This window comes from Athene noctua, chromosome 9 (assembly GCF_965140245.1).
Source record: "Athene noctua chromosome 9, bAthNoc1.hap1.1, whole genome shotgun sequence".
Taxonomy (NCBI): Eukaryota; Metazoa; Chordata; class Aves; order Strigiformes; family Strigidae; genus Athene; species Athene noctua.
Genome location: NC_134045.1, coordinates 8,057,097 through 8,074,995, shown reverse-complemented (window position 1 = coordinate 8,074,995; position 17,899 = coordinate 8,057,097). Strand labels below are relative to the sequence as shown.

Here is a 17,899-nt window from a genome sequence, read left to right as displayed (position 1 = left end):
TCTGATTTTTATATAAGATGACAATTGTTTTACTCTTTCAAAATGTGAAGCATCTCATTGCTGTCATCAGTATAACCTATCCTTAGTTAAGAAAGATTACTTCATACCCTCTCACTGAGCCTGACAAAGACCAGTGACTTAAGATGAATCTTCAAGTTAACTGGCATTATTTTTTAGATGCATCTTCATTTTACCTCCAGTAAATTTTTCATAATTGGTCTCTTCAGAAGCTGGCTCTCCAGCTCCTCTCATTCTCCATTTGCATTTTCAAGCATCACCCAATTCCTTCCCATTAGACTTTCCCTCTGAATTTGACTCCTTGGCGTGCTTGCTTTATACATCTTCCTGCACACAAGAAGCCCAAACAAAGCAATAGAAAAATCAGTAGAACTAGTGACTGGAAATAGAGCATTGTTTTTGCAATTGCTAGGGTACATTTTTCTCTTGATGGAAAAGTTCAGATTATAGAAAAATACAGCTGGCTTTTTAACACATTCGCAGCACTAGCTCCATTATCCTGAAAATATATACAGATTATGAATTACTGAAGACAATGGAAAAATAAAAGTGAACTTTCAAACTGCATGAATCCACTGATCCAATGAAGTGTCACATTAAACCCCCTCTCAAACACTCTACACATTCAACAGGAAGTAAAGGATAAAAGTTTATATTCAAGTTGATTCCAATTACATTCTATTTTAACTTCACCAATATGTAGAACTAGGTTTTGCAGAGATGTGTGCCGATTCAGGAAGAGTACTACTTTTCTAAGTTAAATACAGCTAATTAAGTGATAGTCAAAAATCATCTGCACCACAGTTGCATGTTTAGTGCCATGTCTACTTTTCAGACATGTTTTAAATTGCAATATCAAAGAGTTCACCTCATTTTCTCTCTTTCCATACTCTCTCTCCAATTTCATGACTAAAATCTATGGCAGATGACCTATTTCAACAAGAATCACAAATGTACTTTGGCTGTAGCACAGTATACAGTATGTACGTACTACAAGAAAAAAATGGTCTAGTATATTCTGTCTGCTAGTGAGCAGCTTCAAAGAGACTTACTTGCATGGGAAGAGCTCATTATCTCCATCAGTTTTGGAAGAGAGTGGAGGTGACCTCGGAAAGCTACTCCGGGGAATTCTTGCCCCAGCTTCACACGAGGACAGTTTACATTCAGAAGCATGAAGTCTCCTGGGCAAGCACCATCTTGTGACATGCGTACTGTTTTCCACATTCTTAGTTACCAAGTCTTTGGTCTTGGACAGTAGCTATTTGGCGTTAGTTTTCATCATGCAAGATTGTTTTGCAAGAAACTTTTCTTAAAAAGGGAGTTATATACTCTGCAACAGAGAATAATTTATTGGCCTTAGTCCCTAATTAATCTCAGTTTTTGAGGCAGGCAAGCTATATTCCAAGTAGGTTAATGTTTCCTCTTCACTTGTTTCACTGCTTCTCAGTCTTCATTATCATTCAATAATTAAGGCATTTTATTTCTGCATGCTACCAGTTCTCTCCCACACCAAACAATTCTATTTGTAGCCACCACTACAATTATACAGTTTATCTAAACATCTTCACCATAGTTCCCTGAACTTTTTAGAGCTCCCCTACTCAGGTACAGACACAGGTCTGCAGAACAGAGTTCATCATCGTGTGGATCACCCGAGTTCCATAAAACATCAAAGATGGTCCATGGAACAAAATCCTAAAATCCTAAGTGTGCATCCTCTCATACATGCAAATACACAACACCAGGAGTCAGAATAAAAGCAATAAATGGGTGTCCAAATTTTCATCTCATTGACAAGAAAAAACACTGTGGCAAAACAGCAGATATTCTACTGATTGATTTTATTTTGTCCTTCTCCAAAAGTTTAAAAAAAAAAAAAAAAGATTAAGAACAGAGAGGATAGTGTTCACATTACTGCTCTCCTTCTGGAGAGGATTAGGCCAGAGAGACACAGTTTTACTGCTTGAGCATGCCAAGTACAAGTCTTTTGTGCAAGCCATTGTGTTTTCTTTAGTAACAGAGGGATGCAAACCAGAATTTAGAGAATTACTAACAAAACAGATATATGAAAGTAACTATAAGAAAGATTAGTGAGCATAAATAAAAGCTGGACAATTAGGCACAGTGAGACTATTGTAAAGAAAGACCAGGAAGCCTCACAGCGATAAAGTCTGCTCAGACAGACTACTGAAAGAATAATCATCCCTGTGAGAAGGTGGCAGGAGCAGTTGCATGACTCAACCTGTTGAGGTTTTATACTCCTCTATTGTCAGTTTCTAAACTCCCTTAAAGAAAACCACCACTCCCCTACTTCATCATGTTCAGTTAAATAAGTAGAAATTAGTACATCTTAAAACAACTTCAGATCTTTCCATTTGGACGTGACTAACTCAGAGACACGCTCACCCAGTTCTTATGGAGGCTCTATCTACCTGACAAGTTAAGGCGTGCTGAAGGCACAGAGGGACAGTCTGACTAGCTTTAGTCTAGCCAGCACAGATAACATAAGTAAAAAATGTAGCAGAGATAATTAAGCTTCAGTAAGTAAGGTTTAAAACATTTAAAAAAAAAAAAAAATCTCAAGAGGGCTGAACTTTGATAACAAACTTATGTCACCTTGCTTTTACAGGCATATATCTGAGCTAATTAAATGAAAGCGGGTAGAGGCACATACACCACATTCATCACATCCCGAGAGGAACGCACAGACTCAGACATGCTTTGCTAGGCAGGCAAGCTGGGCAAAGCTCCAGATACAGCTACGACCTGTGACAATGGCATGCGGAGTTGCCATAATCCTCCCTGCCTGAAATATCAAGAGCGAAATCTTAACCGAGGGCCTAAATTTCTTCAAAGAATTTTAACATGAATTAGAGTTAGAACTGAAATGCTAGGCTTGACTAAAGTTAAACCTGTTGGTTTATTTGCCTCTTTATAACTGACAAACAGCAGACACTTATTAGAAAACCAGCTCAAAGGACACCCCAACGCTCCACCCCTCAATGCAATTTCATTTCTGGAGCAGCATAAGAGCTAATATCTCACTTGTAATTGTACTATGCATGTACAGACTCCTTTGTGTACACCACAGTAAAAAAAAAAAAAAAATTGTAACAAAATAAGACTGTATAACAACTAACACCAAGGTTTTTTTGTTTTTCAGACACTATTTTATAAGCACCACTGGCCACAAAGCCTGTGACAGCTAGGGACACTAACTGAGCCATTTTCATGCACAGAAAACATTAAACATTTTTTTTTTTAATTTAAAAAATAATTTGTATTTTTAATAGTCCATCTACAAATAACACTGGATTCTAAGATTAGCAATTGGAGTTGATGCCAAAGCAGTTGGTGTGGGTTTCCTTTAACCTAATTTCAGCTATCTAAAGAGCGAGCAGTTATATTCAACTAGTCATGTAGGCTCGCTTTTTACTCATGAAGAGATGGCTCAGTTAGCTGATCCCTGGAGTGCCTCTCCTGTACATGCATCTTGGCATGCTGCAAATTACCTCTAAAGAGAACCTAAGTTAAATAAAAACATTTAATTTTATTTAATTTTTTAGTTTATGGTATGCAAAATTTATCCCACTTTGGAAAGCAAGTTAGTTCTGTTCTGATTTATTGATGCTTTTCCAGATTTTCACATGTCAACATCTTCTACAAATTTCTATACAACTGGTAATTAGGCCAGATTTCAGTCTGATTTTTTGATGACAAAAACAAAATAGGTTTGCTACACTTACTGTTCTCACAAGACCTAGAAGCAAATGAATACACCCAAGACAAGTATTCTACAGGAAAAAAAAAAAAGGTAGAGGAACAACAGGATTGCTGCAAACAAATTATTTTCAGGTAGAATATTTCTTCCTTGCATAATCGGGTAATATTATCAATCTCAACATCATTTCTGAAGACATTTGTTCACAGCTTTAAGGAAAAAGTTTTAATATTAAAAGCTGTCCATGCCCGTTTTTATTACACTTTAGGGGTTTGGTTTATTTGTTTCTGCAAAAGAAACTGTTTTAACACAGTTGTTGAGAAAAGCACTTTCCAGATATTAACAATTATACTATTTCCCAAGCACTTGTATTGTGAGATAAAAGTTGGTTCCTTCTAGAAGGCTGTGCTATGTTCAGATAGCACTGTCATCATCCACAGCAGTAAAGTTTTGCAGAACTGAGTATTGCTGAAGAACAGAAAACCCTAAACAAGTTTGTTAATAGTAATTCAAGAACCCCGATATCTCCCCATTTCAGCAACAAAGCATTCAAGAGTATTCCTGAAGTATATCAAGGGACTGTCATATTAAGATAACTTAAGAAACATGTAAGTGACAATTCGATTTCAAATACATTCTGAATCTGCTTATACACTTTATTTATGTGGCTCCTCACATGTGGCTAGACTAAAAACTCTTATTTGTTCTCAGAACTGTTATGAAACCTCTTTCTTGGTTCATTCAGAAGACAGCAACAAATTATTCAATTTACAATTATATTTTTGCAGAGATCATTATCTATAAATTTCATAAAAAGAAGTCAGATAATGCTGCAAAAACTGAAAGTCATGATTTATCTTTTAGGGTTTTCAAAACTGAAAACAAGAATTTCGTTATTTTGCAGTAGCAAAAGACTGATAGTGACATTTCAAGCTCAGAAAAAAAGTTCTCAGAATATTTTGAAAACTCTAGTAAGTTCTTTGTGTTGCACGGTGGGTGGGGGTGTCTTATCAGGAGTGTTATATTTACAGCAGAAATGGGAGAAACAGGAAATAAATAGCGTCTAGTTAGGTAAAGCTCTTTTTTTCAAACTACAAACTAGGCATTGATAATGAAATAACTAACTGAAATCTGTTAATGCCAGCTCACTTAAGACCTGGGCTACCAGGTCTTTTTCACTGAAGGTGGCAGAAAATGAGCTGTACATTTCAGGCTGACCCAGTATTTTATGATAACAAAGGCCAAAGTTGCACTAGACAACAATCTATGCAACAATAAAGCTGTATGAGAGGAAAGAACAGCAGAATCACAGGATAGATCTTTACCTGGATAGCTTTTAAGACAGCAAAGAGATCCTCTGTACTTTAAAAACGGGCTCAAACTATCAGTCACACGGACAACACTGAACTCTTACATGCCAAATTCAGACACACGCTTCACCAGAAACTGCAGCTTAAAGGCCAAACTATTAACATTTATAGGCATTTTAAGAATATAATGTATTCATTCACCATTTTAAGAATACATAACATTATTTCACTGTTAAATTGACAGTTGTTAAAGTACTGAATCTTTCCCAAGTAAGGGTGTGCTTCTTAAAATTCATTACACGCTACACTGCAGATACCATGTACATATTTATAATCAGCAGCAGCTTTGGCATCTATAAAAGTGACACAAACAAAGCAGTTTTACTAAAAAGTAAATTAAAAAGCAAATTTAAAAGCTGTATTGTTGACAATATATTAGTTCCTCTGAAACTGTTCAAAGACTGCATTTGTTTGTGTTCTCCATTAAAGAAACAGCCAAAACTTTCCCAGACAACAACGTCTGCCATGGTTAGACTGCATCAGAGTACAGAATTAAGTGTACAATTAAGCACAGATCTTTGTTTCATCCCTAGATAAACACGTGTGAAGTTACTATCGGACTTCTACTGTACTTTGCAAAACTAGATTAGAGAACAGCTTTACCAATCAAGTTGACTGATACTACACAACTCAAAGGATTTAGCGATTTAATAATCCCGTGTTTCAGAAAGTGCAATGATTTTATTCTTCAGTTCGGATACACTGATAGTTTCAAAACACTATAATCCTTTGTAGGTATTAATATCAACATGACGTACTTACCCTGTAGCAATAGCTCTTTGCCATTTTCAGTAATTTGGTTGACCATTATTCTTCTTTCTGCTCTTAGTACACACTTAAGTAAATGTCTCAGTGAAGTCCTGAGGATGGGATAAGTTTAATAATATCGTATTCCCAAAAGAACTTTTTTCTGCCTCTTCTGACAAAGTGACTGCTGGCTGCAACGTTGAATGGGACTGATGTCTTTCAGGAAGCAAAAGGGTTTCTTACAGAAAACTAAGCCAGCACCAGTATAATCCTGGCATTATAATCCTTTCAACACTGAGAAAAATATACAAATGTTGGGATCTTACTGAAAATGCTATTTGTGAAATCCAAACCCTGTCACATTTTGGAGGCACATTGCCAGCTGTTTGCACACTTATTCAGAAAAGTGTGTGCACCACAAATCTGCTGCTTGCTGAGTGTGGAATCAGACAGCGTTTTAAACCTGCTAATGCCACGAAAAGTATAGCTCTGTGACGTTAGCCCTCCAGGCATTTCAGCTTTCAAGTGAAAACAGTGATGTGTTTCTTTCCATCTTCAATACTTTTTAATATGATTACCCATTAATGGACAAACCCTATGCAAGCTCACCAAAAAAAAGCAACAGCACAATGAAATGGAAAGTTATATAAAATACGTAAGTAAATACTAACTTGTTGATTCTACGCAGTTCATAATTACCAGAACCTCCTCCATTCTGCTCATTCATAAGGAGATCCTCTGGATACCAGCAACACCACTCTGAGACTTGTCTGCATCAGACAGTAGGTGTAATCACCAAGAATGCCTATGTAATTGAAGATGCCAAGTCACTTTTGAGAAATTGGATTTAGGAACTCACATCACTTAGGAGCTTTCATAATATAACTTGTCATTGCCAGCTGAAAAAAACACTATAAAAACAACCTTTGTACTTCACTGTAATCCACTTCAGAGATTCTTTCATGTGGAACGACTCCAAATCATTTCTCATGGTTATCCTCCCTGAAACACTGTCCCTTCACATGCATGAAGGCACCTCAGATGCAGCATACTCTGTACCAAAATACAGGGAGAAGTATTCTAACATTTTCCCTGCCTCGGGAAAAGCCTCTTACCTTGCTGTAAAAAGCTCTCACTTTCTCTGAAAGACAGCAACCTACATCTATGAGAGGAGCATGCAGACTCCATCAATATTCAATTTGCCTTTCTCGCCAATATCGAATACAGAAAGTTGTTTTCAGCCCTATACCGGTTCAGCTGACCATGGCTGCACAGTAAGAAAGATGAGAGGACAACACCAAAAATCCAAACTCAGAAAAACCCCACAACACAGACCACAATTTCAGACATATCTGCTCCCTTCTCCAGCTCAACATGTGCCAAAGAAACAATTGTACACGCACAAACCACGGAGTGAGAACAAGCAGATGAGAACAGTGAGCATTAAGTCAATACTGCCACCAGCTCAAAAAACTTCCTACAGGAAACAAGTGGAAATAGAGGAGAAACGAGCCGGGGTGCTAGGTATCTCCAGACATACAGAAAGTGAAGAAAAAGGAGGTACAATTACTTTAAAAAATTCAATGTATGTACATGCTACGAATTACATACTACACAATGTACATTAACAGACATCTACTATCCATTTATGGAAGACAGTAGAAAGACATCTGTAGTTGGTTACAGCTTATTGTGAAACCCTGAATGTTTTAGTAAGTTTTCAGTTAACTCATATAGAAAGTGCTGAATACCAGATTTTTCTTACATTTGAGAAGTATTTTGTTCCATGTGAAAACAAAGTGTGCAAGAGATTGTTTTTAACTAAGAAAAAAAGAAAGAAAAAAGACAAAAAAGAGCTAAGCTTGTATATGCTCCAGGGATGAAGAGCTGACCTTTCAGTGCAAAGTGCTACAAACAGCCAAAACTCACTGTAACTCCAATCATAATACTCAAAGAAAGTGTAAGTCAGCATGAGACATCTCCAAGCAAAGGAAGTCACTTCATCACACTAAACAGTTTAGAGGGTGGAAAGCACTCTGATATTGCACATGATAAGCAACAAACACAGTCCCTGTAAAATACATATATTCAGACACACATTTATAAAGAGCTCACAGGTCTTCCAAAATAGCACGAAGTATTTCACATCGCACAACGCACAGCACAGACTAAGACAGAGTCAGGTATCTGAAGAAGCCACAGTGGCTTTTATCAGCATTTTACAAAATGTCAGTTGGTCTGTAAGAGCATCAGAGCAAAACGAGTACAGCACATTAGCTTACAGAAAGTCTTCAAGAAGCAATGGGCAACATTAGATCACTTGTCTTCTGCTCCACCAGTCAGGAATTAAATCAAGTACATGCAACAGAATCTAAGTCAGAAGAAACTCGGTGACATACAGTGGTGTGCTTACTCCTGCTAAACACACGCTTCTACTACAAAGTCCAGAATACAGTGCCTTAAAAGGGCAAAGGCAAAATATTGCAACTAAATTATTCTCTGTGTGTTGCCTTGAGTTACAGCTTTAAAGCTCCCTTCACGTACCGTAACACAAGGCAGACAATCATCCCACTATCTGGCTACGTACTACTGGGATCTACCAAACATAGCTCAACTTATCTCCCTTCATGTTTGGCTGCAATGTTCCCAAAACTAATCCCTGACATTGCCACCACATTCTCTGGAACACACAGCCACATCAAAAGGGAAGAGTTTGCGTCTGCTTAGGCAAAGTAGCCAAGACATAAATTATATCCATGTGGGAACTGGATTTGGATAAGGTTGGCAAGAGCTGGCTTGTGATGCTCCAGAAACAGCTGTGCCCTGGAGATCATGTCTCAGTACAGGTGCAGAAAACACGTACGAATCAAGGGAAAGGAAGAGATACTGTTGGAGGGAGACAGACAAGTGGTATTGCTGCTGAACACTTCATATTATAAAAATCACAGATCGGACAGTGAAAACCTGAGCAGAAGAAAGCTGAAAATATCTGTGAGCAGTAGGTTCTTAAGTCAGACCTGCAACACTATTACCTTCATCCTTTACATCAACTTTGGTTACAAATATATACTATAGCAAGTAGTAGTAAAAGCGACGTCAGTTATATTATTTAGAAGTGGATTAGGAAGGCAAAGTTCCTGAATGCAAAGGTAGAAGGCAGAGGAGTAAATGTGCTGTTCTCCATCAGAGACAGCAGCAGCTACAGCGTCTTCCTGAATCGCTCCAAGCCCTGACTGAGATCTGACCTTCTACATGGAAACCCAGAAGTGGACTTTGCACACAGTAACCACACTCTGGGCTGCTCAGCTTGCAAGCACAGACAGGGTCATAACACAGAGTAGCACTGCTATAGATAATTTTATTTAAAAAAATTATACTCCAGGGCATAAAAATTGTGGTTTACTGCAGCAATCAGCAATCTAAAGTATGCAAGAGCAAGTCTCAACAAGTTGGCCCTCCTTAGGAGTAACCTTAGCTCAGCAAATGAGCAACTTCTAATGGCACACCATAAAAGTCCTTTTTTACCCTTTGACATGGAAGTGAAAGCCAAAAGTTTCAACGGTTTAACCTGCTTCACAATAAGGAGGTATTTGTAATGATTGAATGATGTTCTAAATCTGTCAGATAAACACAAGAAATTGCTGGGTACTGGTAGGACATGAAAATGAAGGTTGGGAATTGGACTGTAGAAAAAAAAGACATATACAGCTTTGTTCTGGCACAATTAGCTTGAACCTATGCATCGGAGAGCATGCCTCTGCCCTAAACACCGAGCTCTGCGTCATCCCTCCTCTCCCAGGATCCTGTTATACAATCTCTGCTACATTTTCCTGCAAGCCAGCTTCCAACATCAGCTTACAGCTTTGATTCTAATTTTCAAAGTAATCAATGGATTGCACCCTAATTATATTACAGACCACATGTCAATCAATTTATGAGTGGGCTTCTAGGACAATGCAGGTCACTCGGGTGGAGCCGGGAGAAAGGGGCAAATTAAGCATTCGGGATTCAAGGGGATGGACCAGTGGGACAAACTTCCTGGGAACATTAGGAAAACCCAGAATCTGAACCCCTTTGGAAACGTTGCTAAGCCTTGCCCTAAGCAATTGAACTTCCCCTGTTTTCTGTCAGAGGACTGTGACCACCAAAACAAAGGTGGGATGATGACCGTCCCCTCACCAGTACCAGCAGTCTCCTCCCTCACTTCTTGCCCCAGCTGCCCAGCCCAGCCTGGCACTGGCCTCTCATCTTCTGCTCAGCAAAATGCCGTTTAGTTTACATTTCCAACAAGGCTGCCTCCCGTCAGCTCAGCACAGCTAACCTGGCAAGACTGCCAAGTTATCAGCCTTCCCCATTCATCCATAAGCTGAGTGAAAGCTCTTTTTGGGCAATTAGGGCTTTATTCTGCACTTCAAACTCCACCTCTCTGACCTATGGGGCAGAACAAAGATCAAAAGATGATTAAGAAAAAATTCTACAAAGTACCTTTAATAGCAACAAAAATTTAGAAAAGTGTGTATTCCCAGAACTGTTCTAACTTATATCTCTTGCTCAGACATGAATTAAGACTGAGGAAAAGCAAGCTGTCTTCTTATCCAGGCCAAACCTAATACCTACCACAAAATCTAAAGACCTATTACATGACCTATTAGGAAAAAAGTGCTACTCCTTTAACTCCAGTAACTTATTTTTATGGTTCAGAAGTGACAGTCTGAGACTCGGGAAACAATGTTTGAAATAAGAGTCACTGAGGATAAACAGGCAGTAGACAGCCTACAAAAGAGCCTCCAGATAGGTGTGCAGAGGATGGCAGAAGAAAGGGGACCTGTACCACACAACAGTATACAAAATAGCCAAAATCCAGCAAAGTTTACCCTACACACGTTATAAGAGCTGTATTTTTCCTGGTGATGTAGGCTTTTTATATATAAAGACAGAACATATTAAACATACATCAAATATTTGATTTTGCTAAAAGACTAATATTTGTGTGTAAGGTATTTTGTTATTTTCCTTGCTTAAAATGAAGATATTGTTTGTTTAGCATTCACTACAGCAGCCACTGTGAAAGATGCACAGTTCTCCATGCATGACAAAATCCAAGTATACTGAAAGAAATCATCCAAAGGAACTCAACTGAAAGAACAAGAACAGTACTACTCATTGCTAAGGGATCACTTGGCATCATTTACACAGATGCATACTGAAAACTAATAATTAAGAAAGAGGTTTTACTAAATCAAAAAAAAACAAAACAAAAAACACCCTGAAACTTTCTTATCTGTGAGAATAAAAATCATCTTAGTATAATTAAGAGATTCAAAATTTCCAATTCAAAGGTTACTGAAGACAACAGAAACATCCTTAAAATGCAATTCCAAAAGGCTTTAGAGCATGTCTTAGAAGGGTGCATTTTCTTCTCCTTAATTCAGGTCACAGATCAAAGCATTTAAAGAAAAACCTTGAACCAACAGTTGAAGACAAAACCTTTGTCCAAATAAATCTTGCTCCCACATATTGGTTATAATAGCAAATTTGCTGTTATATAAATCAGTCTACACATTATTTGTTACATCATAGTCAAGAACAGGTGCCAGTCTTTAACTTGGTCTTGGAAGGAGAAACTCACAAAATGCAGCTTTTTTCTCCCTGTGGCACTGAATGTCCCCCATGCTGTTACATGGGCTTAAGAAGAAAGCAGGGATCACTAAGTTTGATCTTCCTCAAAGTGGCTGCTGTTCTTTAACTTCAGCGAAGACTACCTTTGGCTACATTTCCTAGTCAATGAGGCTGCAAAGGACCCTAATCTCCATTCTACAAAGAACTTCAGAGAAAAAGCCAAATTTAAACTTTACATTGAAGAGCATGCAAAAACATATTCTTTACTTTTGTTGCATTGGGGAAAAGAAAGGCAATGTCACTATTTTCTTTAAGGAAGTGAAACACCGAAGAAATTCGCGAGGGGAAATTGAATAACACGTCAATTTTACACATCCAGAGATGTACTACAAACACAATGTAAGAAACCCCCAAAATTATTTGAATTTCTTTAGAAAATTTCTTAGACTAATTTCTTTAGGAAAGTGCAGAGACTGAATAAAAGACATAGATTCAGCATGTAAAAAAATTCTCAAACTTAGTCTCAACTCAAGTTTGAAATGGGCGCTTAGCAAGTCAAAACGAGCGAGCATTTGCAGGTAGAATTAGATGGAAAATCCACATCTTTTCATGTGCAATTGCTTAGTCTTCTAAAACAGGTGATTTCCGGAGGAAAGGAAAAACAAAAAATCGGCAGCTACAAAAGACCAGCAGAGAGTCGTCTGGGGTTATTTTAATCTTCTCTTAGCTTTTTGGAAAAACCTACAGACCCACACAATCACAGCTATGGGAGCTGCTTTCATATCACTTAGTCATATCACAAAAATCCTTCTGAGAGCTCTTCCAAATAACTGAAATACCAGAGAACCCACAAAAGGCCCATGTTTTTCTATATTCAGCCAAGTCTCCCGGCTGCCAGCAGTTGGCACGAAGATTCGCTTGGTACCGGACAGCTGCAGCCTCTCCATCTCTGTCTTAATCACTGCACAAATTAGAAGAGGTATGAAAGACATGCTCAGGAAAAGTAGCAGTTTATGCAGTAACATGAACTTTTCTCTCTTCCTATATGAGCATTTTAATAGACGAATTAAACCTCACAACACTGCATGCTGCCAAAAGCAACTTCAGGTATCCACCACGGACTCCATGAAAATGAGCTTCTCTGAGAAATTCCTTTGCTTACAAAGTATATACCATCTCCTTCACCCAAACAAGCGTTATAAACAGCTAATTATGTCACAAGGCACTTCTCCACTCTCATTTTTCACATACCACACTCTTGTCTTGCTTTATCTGAAGCAGAAGTCTATGTACCTGTATTGCTAAAAACAGTATTCCGGAGTTTGGCACTGCTCAGTGCTGTGCTACTTGCCAGCTGCACACACACACAAAAAACCACCCAACCAAAAAAACCACCACACCAGGACTTCACAGGGATGGCACTGCTGCTAAAACCCCTTTCAGGATCTGCGTTCAAATTAGAGCCAATCTGTTGCCTACAAGTATCTCACAAGTATCCTTTATGGAACAGAAACAAATACTGACATACTTAGCACTGACAGGACACCTTTAATATCTCCAAATGTACACATTAAACTTTACAGAGAGGGAAACTGGATATCAAGCACAGCAGAACAGAAAAAAAACCTCCTTCCTCATCAAAACGCAACTAAATTGAAGATACAGTCCCCATACCATTTTCAGCAAGACAACAGTAAACAAGTCACCAGAAGAGATAGTTCACTGACATGAGTGAACTTTCTTTCCTCCCAAACAATTCAGAGCTTCTGCCTCAACTCCTCCCCAAGCTCCCTCCCCCATGATTTCCTTCTGCAGTTTTGAGGCAACATGAAAAATGCTGAAGATGCACGTGCTACGGAGGTTATGCAAAAATATCCTGCTATGACTACTGTAACAATGCCCTTTACCCACACTGCTGCTAGCAAAAGTTCTTGAATTTAAGATAACCTAAATATATTTGGACATACATTTCTGTCACTCCTGTACAGCTGTAGTATCTAATTCATTATATGACTAATTTTATCTTACCTCTGCATTTTGCCAAAACATCTACATATAAGAATTAACTGCTTTGAAAAGGAATTTTTGAATGATTTATATATCCCCATTGAAAGCGTCTTCAGACATATTTTATGTGAGCTTTATTTCAAGTCTTGCAAAACACTTCAACCCTTTACTAGTAAGTTAACACCTATTAAAAAGCAGTGAAGCAGGAAGAAGCTTAAAGTAAAAGCACACTGCTATCACACCAGAACTTCCTTTATCAATCTTCTCAAAAATAGCTTATTGCAAATGACCAGCATCATCTGTTGCTGCACAAGGGCACTGTATGTATTGATGCAGACTAAGCATGAGGAAAAGGTCTCAAGTCTAGTCAGAAAACTGTGGGCTGAAAAGCAGCCATGTGATAACTGAAACATAAGCAGAGCAATTCATTGGCAAAAACCAAGGGTGGCAGCTGACCAAAGCTGGTTAGTGACACCAAGCTGATTAGTGTCTCATTTCCACAAACAAAAGTCACAGGAAGATAAATAACTTCCCACAGGACACATGACATTGCCGCACTTTGGTTAACAGGGTGCACAATCACTGTGGAGATGAGATTCCTATTAAAGCAAAGCTTATCTGCTTTTTTTAAACACTATTCAGACCCCACTGTCCCTCTTCTTACCCTGTGTACCCAACCTAACATGCTGGCATTATTTCAAAGACTGAAGAGATGCCAAATCCACATTTCTCATCCCTGCCGATCCATAAAGCAGGGCTCACAAGTTTATCACAGGATAATTCTTTGTACTTCTTTTTCTAAATGGAAGATGTCAAAATCTATTATAAGCAGTGGCAGCTGGTAGAACCTGCTTAGAAAAAAAAAAAAAAAAAGGCTGATTTTATTCACAAGCAAGCACTAGAGCTATCTGGGAAGACTAAATTATAGCACACAGACTAATGTCTTCTTACGGAAATTGTTGACAAGAAATTCTATTGCAGAATGGCTTCCTATCTGTGGAGTTTAGATGACACCACATCACTTTATGTCCCAAATAAAGCAAAATTCAGGAAAAACATTCAAAAACAAAGCTATGACAAATAAAAGTTGGAGTGAAAAAGTCTGAGTGAGATAAGAATCTGTCAGAAACATAAGCAACAGCCTAAAAGATTGTGCAAGGAGTACTGGACAACAAACCCACTACCTTGCACGCTGTTACAGCCCAGCTATAGACAGATACAGGACAAACCATATGCTTCAAGGGTCGTATCATTACTGAGTCACTTTAACGCAGCTCTGATCAAACCGAGCTATCCAAGGAAGTCTTTAAATAAGTTCTGAATAGCAAGCTGTTAAAATAAAATTTTCTCTGAAGAAGATTCACCAGAATAACTGCAACCAGTTCCTCACACTGACTATGGTGGCGCTACTCGATCCCACAAAAAGACTGGTCAATGGGCATTGCTCAGGCAGCTCTCTGCATGTTCATGCGGTGCCAGTATGAATTGTATGCACTTTGATAGGGCCACAACCTAAAACTCTGAGACTGTGCACTCACGTCAAACAAGGTTATCTTATGTGGAATCAGGGGTGTCACCAGCACCAAAAAAATCCCTCTGTAAGCCCCATAATCAGCTGTCACAGAAGGCTGTGGATGGAGGGTCTCTCTCCAGCCAGTGCTAAAACAGCTGGCTGTGAGCTACTCTGTCTTCAACAGGAACTTCCCACCTCCACCATGTCAGATTACCAACACTCCCCCAGTACAAGAGGCTACCGTACTCTGCACAGGATGTAAAAGGAAGCACCCAGAACCAAAGGAGTAACACAGAGGAGTTCAGATTCCCCTCCACAGGGCACTAAACCCGAGAAACCTAGGAAGAGACGGAAAAGGCTAGTGGGGAAGAGCTTGTCAGTACAGGCAGGCAAGACAGCATATCTTTATACGTACACCCTGAGGATATGAAACAACACTTAATTACTGTGAAAGTAAATTAAAAAATAGAAGGCAGTTATAGTTCAAACAGAAACAGAACTAACTACCGTATATTAATAAAGCTGTTACTAGATATTTATCGGTTTTAAAATAGAGACCCAGGTAACTTCTAGCAGCATGGTTCTGTGCTGCAGTCAGAATAGCAGTATTTAAGAGATCACAGCTTTCCAGCTACTGATAGACTGTGATGGGGAGCTGAGTATCTTCCAGCATGTTGTTCACACACATCCTACAGTCTCATATCCCAATGATAAGGGCTTTGAGTTGACCTTCCTTTATCCACCATGGCAGCTGCTTCCCCAAGTCACACTTACTAACCCATGGCCAGAGCTAGCTAGTGGAAAAAGTACTCCACGAGGTCTCCACCTCGACCTGCTGAGAAGGGTGAAAAACACCTGTTACTTTCATACACATGAACTATATACATCAAGCAACCCGGCAGTAAAATAGACCTTTTTTTCCAAAATGAAGTCAAGGCCTGGCACAGCCTTCAGTGCTAGAGCCTCAAACTGTCTGTGATAACAGACAAGTCAGGAAAAGCCCCTACTTTTCATCATTCCAAAAAGCCCACACTCCAACTGGAAGGAACTGACATAATGGACATGAGGCCTATGTAAGCAACTTGGTATATGAAATCTAAAGTTCCTTTGAAAACTATTCAAATAGGGGGGAAAAAAAAGAAAAAAAAGAATGGCACATATTGGAGATTGAAGCACAGATTCGCAAAGCACCGAACAAGATGACAAGGCAGGAACTGGACCTTGATCTCATGACAACTGAGTATCACTCAGCAAAACAACCCTCTTCTCTTCCTCAAGCACAGGCCTGAGCAGTGCTGGCTCCCTTCAGGGGTTACTGTGCATCCAGTAACATTTGCATTCTGAAAAGTTTGACTGCACGGGCAAGGAAGAACAGGTCAGGTGTTTACTAACTTTTCTTGTGTTGCCTAGAGTCATGCATGATTCACAGAGGGCAAGTCAAATTCACCACCTGAGCCCATGGGAAGATCCTCTTCCTAAAGGTTACAGGACCAAACATAACCAAGGCAGAAAAAAAAAAAAGAAACAGATCCCACAAAGAGCTAAACCAACCTCTTACCAGAACTACTCTACTCTCCCAATCTGGGTGTCCTTCACCTTCTGGCTAAAAACACTCACTTGTATTTAAACTGATTTATACCTAAAAGTCAGAGGAAACCACCAAGACAGGGTGAGCACTGATATTAGCTGCCTAATTCAAGAATGTACTTCTCACCACCCAAAATCCCCTCCTACTTACGTGATCCTCTTCTATAATTGGAATAAATTAACCACTAACAAAAAGCAGCCCTGCCTAGCAGGAGCAGTTGTGAAAGCCACAGAGACACAATACACACGCTGTAGTATTCAAGGGCCCGGTTTGAGGGAGCGAGACCTAGTTGGGCAGGCGCATTTTTTAAGATGACATAAGCCAGAAAAGCAGTCACCTGAGATTCAGCTAATTTAACCGCATTCTCTATCACCCGTTTACTTGGCAGCGGAGCCCTGAAAACACTTGAGCCTATCTCCATGTACTCTTATCGCCCCTGGAGAACGCAGTTTGTGGGAGCGACGATAACACCCGTCCCCCCGCGCCGGCCCCGCTCTCCGCTGCGCCCCGGGCTGCCAACAAGTGGCGGCGGGAGTGCCCGGGGGGGATCCCCGAGCCTGCCCGGCTTGGCCCCCCACGGCGCAGCCGGAGAACGCCGCGCCCAGCCGCATCGCCGGGGCATCCGCCGCAGCCACCGGGGCTGCGCTGCCCCCGCCCGGCCCGGCCCGGGCTGACAGCCGCTCATCCTCCGGGCCGTGCTGCCCGCTGGAGCGTCCCGGCTCCAGCCACGACGGGAGCCGCCGCCCGCCCCGGCAGACCCGGCGGGGGCTCCTCCTCCGGGCGCGGCGCCCCTCGGCGCCCCCGAGAGCCGCTACCGGCGCCCCGGCCTTTGTCTGCCGCGGCCGGCAGCAGCGGAGCGGAGCGGAGCTGGGCGGGGGGGAAGCCAGGCTCGCCCCGGCCCCCCGCCGGGAGCCACCGGCACCCCCGGACCCCCCCCCCCCGCCCCGGCCGTGCCCGCTCACCGTCGGAGCTGACGGTGTCGTAGGAGTCACCAGCCGCGGGCGCCGCGGCCGGCTCCCGGTAGTCCACCCAGCTGAGCCCTTCTACGCTGTCGTACTCGGCGCGGTGCTTGTCCTCCACCGGCACCACGGTGAAGTGCGGCATGGCTGGCGGGGCGGCGAGGGCTGCCCGCGGCACCGCAGCGAGGCAGGCGGGACGCGGCGCGGAGCCGGCGGCGCATTCCTGCCCCGTGCGGTCACTTCCTCTCAGGAAACCGCGCTCCTCAACTCCACCCATTCCCCTCCGAGCGCCGGGGCGGCGAGGCGGCGCGGCGGCCGCCGCCCCCGGGGCCGGCAGGCAGGCGGGCGGAGAGGCCG

The 17,899-nt window shown here is 41.0% G+C and overlaps 1 protein-coding gene across 8 annotated transcripts in view; it reads right to left on the bottom strand.

Moving 5' to 3' along the window:
• SLC12A4 (solute carrier family 12 member 4) overlaps positions 1–17,899 on the bottom strand; it is a 50,750-nt gene extending 32,851 nt beyond the window's left edge. Inside the window, exons 1-2 of one of the 8 annotated variants that reach the window (XM_074912885.1) lie at positions 17,587–17,874; positions 10,036–10,055 (exon numbers count right to left, since the gene is read on the bottom strand). In XM_074912885.1, the coding sequence (XP_074768986.1) occupies positions 10,036–10,055; positions 17,587–17,819 (253 nt within the window). In that variant the 5' untranslated portion in view covers positions 17,820–17,874. Of the gene's footprint in view, positions 1–1,070; positions 1,259–5,871; positions 5,988–10,035; positions 10,056–12,648; positions 12,652–17,545 lie in introns of those variants that run through there. The other 7 variants (XM_074912886.1, XR_012634177.1, XM_074912884.1 and 4 more) reach the window with 7 other exon arrangements.